This window comes from Cyprinodon variegatus, unplaced genomic scaffold, assembly GCF_000732505.1.
Source record: "Cyprinodon variegatus isolate N-32 unplaced genomic scaffold, C_variegatus-1.0 Scaffold2030, whole genome shotgun sequence".
NCBI lineage: Eukaryota > Metazoa > Chordata > Actinopteri > Cyprinodontiformes > Cyprinodontidae > Cyprinodon > Cyprinodon variegatus.
This window is the reverse complement of record NW_015152483.1, coordinates 34,611-42,901: the sequence shown is the minus strand read 5'-3', so window position 1 is coordinate 42,901 and position 8,291 is coordinate 34,611. Positions and strand designations below refer to the sequence as shown.

The following is an 8,291-nucleotide window of genomic DNA, read 5'->3' as shown; positions in this document are numbered from 1 at the left end:
TTACCTGAACTCTTTTGGTGCTGATAAATACCCAACGCACGTAGCCTTTGATAGCAGAGGAACGCAATAAATCATTCATCAAGGTCACATTAAAACAGCAAGCGCACTTTGAAATATTTAATCATTTTAGTTGGTAAATCTGCATTTCACACGAGGCTCTTTTTTTGATAATGATGGACACTGAAAACAAATGATTTAATTGACCTCTAATTTAAATTCAACACAGCAGAAGGTTGCTGCTGCTCAGAAAAAAAACGGGGTACTAGTCAACATTTGCGCTCTTAAAACCAAAGTTTGATATATTTATCTTAACTAACTGCAGCAACCTTGGTTTAATAAGACTGAAGCTTTAAACAAAGCCCAGTGGAGCCTTTTTTCTGTCACTCTATCCTTATGTGGTTGAATGGTGCCTGACCCACAGGAATCTCCTCAGCACAACAGAAAAGCCTCCGAGTGGGAAGGGAAACCAGAGCAGCTCTGAGCGCAAAGACGCGCGGCGCCTCATCCAACCAGCGCCAGCCCCAACAGAAGGACTTTAAACTGTAAAAGTGCAAGAGAACGACCCGTCCACAGGTCCGACCTGAAGTGGAGACATTACTCGGACATCCGAACGCGGATGAACGCGGAGAGAAGTTATCTGCGCGTTGGAGAGGAGTCCGCCTGCGCACGGGCGCAAAGCAAACCCATGTGGTGTTAAGAAGATCACCGGCGAGGATGTCTGCGGATCACCTGAAGTTTCATTCACTCTTCGTGGAGCAACCCCGAACTGTTTCACTTGTGTGATTTTGCCGTGGATCGAGAGCTCTACCTCCGTGGGGTTTGCTGAAGAAGTTGGTTCGGGCTGATTTTGAATGAAACGGACTTTGATCCCACTCTGACTGGATTAGGCACCAGCTTCCAGCTGCTACTAGAGATGCCTGCTTGTTTCACGGGGATTTACTTTCTGTTGACTCTGCTGTGGATTTGTTCAGGTATGAGTTGGTTGTTCTACATCATGTAGTCTACTTTTTAATTATGTTTTGTGAATAGAAAGTTTCCAGATGTTATGCGGCTGAGCAGCAGGATCTTGTAGTTGGGAGCAGTGACCCTGACCTATGCTGATCGCTCCCCAGATACTGAGACTCATCTAGCAGTTAGTCATGCCTCTACTGTCACCTCATAAATACTTTGAAAGCCAGTTTTTATTATATTTTTGCATAAAAAGTTATTACTGTATATATATAAAAAAAGAAGAAATAGACTGCAAGAGTTTCATGCCAGGATATATATATATTTTTTTTTATCTTTTTAAAGCCATTCAGAAAAATAAAGTTGTTTCCAAACAGATGTGTACCTTTATATACAAAGGGAATTTATTTGAAAAATCAGTTGCACCTCACATTCACTCCCAGTAGCACTATTCTTTTCTCTCTCAGACACAAAGGCAGTAATGTCAGTAATACTGGCAACAGATGCAACCAGAAAGGAAGAGAAAATCATCTTTAGGTTCACATAATGGAATATTACTATTATGATGCATTTACTTTTTTTAAATGGACAGAGAAGCATCAATCCCTAAAGACTAGTAAAAAAAATTTACTTTCTTGAGGTACCCTACGCATCTTATATGAGAGATCATTAGAAGTCTGATTCTTTAATTTGTTAAACTAATTATATTTGTATCAAAATAAGTAGTTTAAAGGAAAATGTTTTAATTTACTCTCAATTTAAATAATCAATTCATTCTCTTTAACTATAGAGGCTTCAATAAAACTATCTGAGGAGACAACTCATTAATTAGCACAGTTACGGTAGTTTGAAATGCTACTAGCTATATTTCTATAAAAAGTCTGTTTTCTAGTTGGACATTTCCTCAGAACGATACAGACAGGTACAACAGAACACCTGTGCTGTGATGTGTTCAACTTCCGGCTGTTTTCAAACGCCCTGTTGCAGCAGCCTGAATCCACTGCCAATAAGCCTGTCTGAAAAATACAATTTCTTTACCCTTTTCTGCCTTTTTCAGTTGGCTTTATTAGACATCTCAGTATTTTTCATCCAATAACTTCCTTATCATATAAGGCTGCACTGATTAAAAATATTATTAGATCTTAGATTTTCAGGAATGGTGACTCTTTAAATCATCAGTCATTATTTCATATTCAGTATCTCAAAATAACATTTATCATAACCAGTTCAAACAGAAAAGGTATGATACGTTTTTTTTTTATGCCGGGTGTCTGATGTCAACATCATTTTACTGTCTTCATGTGCCCACAATCTTTCAATCTGCTCAGTTCAGTTAAAAAAATCTTAATTTGTTCCAATGGAAGGAATAATATAGTTTTAGCTCAAATTATGTAAATTTGTATACAAACAGTTGTAGATGCAGATGTTTATGCGCAGAAGGGAAATCTTGTAGTGGTCTGTCTTTTGGTGAACTGAAGAAGCCTCTGACCAAAGACATGTTATTTTATGACAAATCTTATGAAGATGTTCATGATATCTTTGAACTTAATGTTCTAGAAGAGTCTCAGGAACAGAGCAAGCAACCTTTGTTTTTAAGTGTGTTACAGTAAGTCAGCTGTTCTTTGGTGGCTTAAGGTTATTTTCTGCAGACATACAGACCTTACAAAGCCCTCTTCTTACATAGTTATTGGTTTAGCGTTCAGTCATACCTTATTTAAACAAATCTAACGAAAAAAACAAAACAAAGAGCAACTTTTGACATCTTATTTATGAATGATAAACCAACCATCCATCCATTTTCCATCACCCTTATCCCTGCTGGGTTCGTTAATGGACAAGAGGCGGAGTACACCCTGGACAGGTTGCCAGTCCATCACAGAGCAACACAGAGACACACACTCACACCTAAGGAGAATTTAGAGAAGCCAATTAACCTAACAATCATGTTTTTGGACTTTGGGAGGAAGCCAAAGTACCCAGAGAGAACCCAGGCATGCACATGGAGAACATGCAAACTCCATGCAGAAATACCCCAGGCCGGCAATTGAACCAGTAACCTTCTTGCTGCAAGGCAGCAGCGCTACCCACTGCTGTCCACTATGCAGCTCTGATTTAATGAATAATAATTAAAGAAAAAAAAATCAAGCAGATTGTTGAACGTTTAGAGGCTCTGTTGGTTATTAGGAATAATCTTTTAGCTAGATAAATTATGCCTTGCTTCAATTTATAAACATATATACACTAACTGTCTAATATGAGAAGGTTCTTAAGTACATTGCTCAATGCACAGTCTTAACTTTTGTGTTAGCTCCCATCTATTCTCTACAAGCTGCAAAATGAGAATTTATGAGAAATTGCAGTTCTGTTAGTACTTAAATATAATAATCATCTACTTTTGAATTGCTGTAAAGATCTAAAAAGAAGACAAAAACTTAAGCCATGTAAAATGTGAATAGTTTGGTTTTGAGGTGTGGTGATAGCTAAAAAAAATCCTCAGGTTATATGAAAAATTCTTATTCTTTTTAGATAATTAGCTTAGAAAATGTAAATAGATGTGTTAGAATCATAGATGTCTTTGCACCACATCTTCTCAATCATTTCCTATTAAATAAACAGAGGATTGTTGTACTAATTGTACTATCAAAGCTAATTCATAATCTAATTAAATTAGCATTAAGTAGTCAAGGTTCTCTGAGGATAATTTTGCTTCTCATTCACGTATTAACAGTGGAGGAGGAGGTACCAAAGGGATTCAGAGACCAGCAGAGCACAGACTAATTCCATCAGTGCTGTGTTGGTGACCTCCCCATGGGGATACACTTTGGCTGAAACATGTTTCTTTTCTGCTAGTGTAAGATGTGCATAGGTCAAGGTTCACCTGTATCCACTCATGTTGTTGTGGTGATGAGCGTTCACTCCTGCAAGGCTGCTGTGACTCAAAAATGTGCTGTTGTAACGATGCACAATACTGACCTCCTGCTACAGTGGGCTGATTGGAAGAAGCTGACCTGTTGTGTCAAACTCTGGGTTTAACAAGGCACTCTGTGGCCTGGGTGATGGTGACAACGATGAGCTAGATACCACTCTTAATGAGGAGATAGCTGACAGGTCATTTTTGTGCAACACTTTCTTTTATGTTTGGATGAATTTGTCGAAATTCTTTTCATTCTTCACCAGAAAGAGTGCAGTTAATAAGCTTCTGGAGATCAGCTCATTTGGAAAGCATCTTAACAACTGTGGATATGTTTTTCATATTGGATATTTTACATTCCACTATTGGTGTGCAAACTGTGGAATGAATTCACGGCTGTTTTTTTTTCAGTATACAGCAACCTTAAGGATTTTCTAGTAGGGGTGTCCCAGTGCAACATTATCATTTGATTTGCAGTTTGGAGAATTGATTGATTCTGATATGGATCCGATACTATGTCAGCATGAATCTTACATGCTTTTATTACTTATTTTTTACTGTAGCATGTTAGAAAAACTTAATGAATTGGTATTACTAAAACGGAGAGCAAAATATAAATATAAGTGGTATTAGAACAAATGATCGTAACGTAAAATAAATCTAAGTGAAAAAAAAGCAACAATATCTGTTACACTTACTTTGTACTCACAGTTTATTTAGCTATAGGATGGTACTTCATCTGCTCAATAATATTCGGGCATAAAAATATATAAAAATATTTGGCAATTTGTCATTGTACAGTGCCTATAGATTGTCCAGAGCCCTGATTTATTTCTTTTACACTCTTCTCTTTTTGCTAAATCCATAGTTGTTTACCTGTTTTAGATTTGGAGAATGGAATGGCCATAGTCAAAGTTTTTTTTAGTTTCTGCTTAAGTATCTCCCTGTTGATCTTACAATCAGTGTTTGGCCATTAATTATCCTGATGGAATATCGTTTGTCTTCCAGAGTTCAGCTTATTTTAAGGCCAATTGCCAGCAAAGTTTAGCCAACTTTACCTGCTTGTGTTTGTGATGGGAGTTTAAAATAACCCCTCATTTAATACATTCAGTGTTAAATCTAGGGATTTATATTTTCTCCACTGATTTAGAAAAAAAAATACCCTTCCCCTGTTATTCAAAAGATTAGTAATATCAGTCTTTGAAAAAACAAGCTAATGCTAACTGGGCACTGTTTAATAAAATTGTTTGCTTAAAAGGATGTTCCCAACGGGAACAGTTGACGCAGAAGAAGCCAACACTGCATCTCATCCACCCAAGCCCCTGCAGATGTTGCTAAAACCGCTTGGTTCTGTTGATGTGTGCATGAATGCATGTGTAATGGTGTTAGTGTAAGCTCGTTTTTTTAAATGAGTGTGTTCAGATCTTCTGCCAAAAGCTGTGTTTCATGAATTGCTCCCCTTGTTTACTTGCTGGTTTCCTCTGGAGCTGTGAGTGTGGTTGCTAACCTAGGGAGAATTAAGTTACTGGGAGCTCTGACAAGTGCCTGTGGGCCTCAAGTTCACAGGTCATCACATCTTCCCAGACACACAAGCACACATATGCACAGACACGCAGACACATACAAAGCCAAAGCGCCATTTACACGCCTCAGTCTTCATTCTGAGAGGGATCGATTGGCATCTGCTAGCTCGACAAAGGTAGCAGATTCCTTGCCTGAAGGAGACTCACTACTTCTCCTCTGCCTTTCCTAGCTTAGTTCACTTGTTCGAATTTCGATTAAGTATTTGGAACTCTTTGGATCTCCGTAATTAATGCTTCTCATACCTGACCAATCATTTTAGGTGGCCAGCCTTGGTTTATAGTTAAGCCACTCTCTCTTCATTTTTAAAAGAAAACAAAAAAACAATAATGGGACCTCTAATGGCACTGAATTGTACATATTTTATCAGAGTAAAGGTATTTTACAATATATGCATATCCTCGGTTTTTACATCTTTATTCTTTTTAAACATTTAAAACTGATATGGCTTCAGTCCATAAAATACACATGTGTACTTTAAATGGGATTATGTCTGCAGAGTTGTGTTTAGCTACATCTCTTTTTTTCGCACCCACACACACTGAGACCAAGTCGTAAAGAGTGAAGCAGTGACTGCACTTATGGAGAGAATAAGATCTAAGCTTAGAAATCCTTGTGGGTTTGTGGTTTTCGCTCACTTGTTTGTACTTCTTTTTCCTTTGTTTCCTGTTCTGAGGTCAGTGTCCAGCTACGTCTGTTTGCCGAAGCACTTGGAGTAATTGCTTGGTTAAATAAATCTGCTCTCCGCAGTCTTGAGGTTTTATAAGCTTTAGTGACATTCCACACTTGAAATATGTGCTTTATATGCAAATGCATATTGTTCAATCCATTTAGAAGGCTGAAGCACTTTTTTTAACCTGGAAACAAAATCTAACTGTGATTCAACTTGTCAATCTGTGCAAGCAATAATTTAAATGCTGCATTATTTAAAATCTGCTACGTCTAATCAATATAGGATTCAAAGTAAAGAGTAAAATGAATATTTGGAAAGCTAATCTGTAAAGGTCACAGTAATGCGACCTCAAAGATGCTTCCTGTGAGTCATCTTCTCTCCAGCCAAGCGGATAATGATCTATTGAATCAATATGCCTCTAGATAGATCTTCAGCAGTCTTTTCGTCTTCATGCTCAGGCGCATTGGGAAAATAGATGTGTTCTCATACATATCAATTAGGCCCGCTCTGACTGTTAAACCTAAGATTAGTTAGACTAACAACAAAGAATACCTGAGTGCATCGAGAGAACACATCAGTGGCGCACATTATCCCTTTGCCATTTCCTCGCTCCTTCTCATCTTTCTCCTCCAGTTGTCTCCTTGTCATTACTGACAGGGTTCAAAGCGCTTGATGTGAAAGCTGCTGCATAAAAAGCTGTTTCCCTTTAGAGCATCTCTCACAGAAGAGCCCAAAACATGCATAATTTGCTTTAATTAGCAAATCTATTATTAGATAGATAGTTTTAAATAATTCTATGCAATGGGAGATAATTATAAAGAGGAATTTGTGATAGTTTAAGGCTTCCAGGAAAGTCGACATTCTCCCTACGAAACCTCTAATCTTCATTATATTTTGGCATTTTTGTATTAGTGATAATAACAATCAATTGCTTTGCAGCAATCCTGCCAAGCAATCTTTGAAGATCAAGATGGGTAATTGTTTTTAAATGCTATATACTTTCTGGCATTGGTCTAACAACAGATGACTTACATAAAGTCATGAGTAAGTAGAAACAGAGTCGTTCACTCATCCTGCTTTTAAGTTATCCAATCAGTTTATAACATTTAATTTATTTTTGAGAAGAAAATCCAACTCTGTCTGAGGCCTTATAGTTCACATCTCTTTATTCGTGACATTCCTGTGGGCCTTGAGTTAATGGTGAAAACAGGTTGATCAAAGTCAAATGTGAGAACCATGCCCTTAGGACTGGCCTTGTGATTACAGGGATGACCATATAATATTACCTTCATTAGGCAAAGTTTGACATTGGAATGCAGACTCTCAAGGCAGTCTGAGCCCTTTGACAGTAAGCCTCATTAGCTAGTACAAGAGCATGTATAAGATGATATACCTAGTGCACAACCCAGCTCACCACAATGTCCTCTAAAAAGTCATTACAGATTTAGGGAAAAATCTAGATTTATTATAAAGGTCCTTTTAAAATATGTAGCTTTGCTTAAACAATATACTGAAGTGCTTCTGTGAGTTTCTTTAAAACAAGAATATGGAAAGGCTTTCTTAGAAACGATCAAAATAACTTGATGTAATATTTTTTGTTTTTTGTAGTTAAAAAATAACATAAATTTTGGTAATTTGACCTTCTGTTATAGGAAAAAGTTTTTCACTGAGAGATGATCACAGATAAATCTGTAAGATGTCTCTTGAAAAGAAAGGGACTTAAATGAACACAAAAAATACCTTTTATACACTCATTAAACAAAAGACAGCAACAAAAACATGTTTTCTAAAGAATAAGTAAGGATAACCAAGCTTTTAATCCCTAATCTTACCTGGAGCCAAAATGTTTAATCGAATGATTAAAGTAAGTCGGATCAGTAAAATTCTTGTAAGCAGATCATCTTCCTTTAGGCCTTGTTAAGTTCTGTTAAACTCTTTAGTTTACTTTGCTTTTTGATTATTTGTGTTGCACAAAGCTCCTACCTCTGCTAAAGATAGCTTATGTTTCTGACACTTGTATGCAAAGTGAAGTTTTCAACTCTTGAGGGAGACAACGATGGACAAAAAGAAGCAAATAGAAAATGACTTGAAATATCAAAAGTGTGAGATCAATTTGAACAAAATAACAAAACAGTTACTGCACTGCAAACTGACATTGCATTTCCTGATAGGATATCC

At 37.0% G+C, this 8,291-nt stretch overlaps 1 protein-coding gene across 1 annotated transcript in view; it reads left to right on the top strand.

Annotated features, from left to right (window-relative positions):
- Positions 1–295: 295 nt before the first annotated feature.
- The window catches only part of LOC107105052 (roundabout homolog 2-like), a 29,195-nt gene continuing 21,199 nt past the window's right edge, over positions 296–8,291 (top strand). The window contains exon 1 of the mRNA XM_015405171.1: positions 296–971. Coding sequence (XP_015260657.1) covers positions 914–971 — 58 coding nt within the window. The 5' untranslated portion in view covers positions 296–913. The remainder of the gene's footprint in view (positions 972–8,291) is intronic.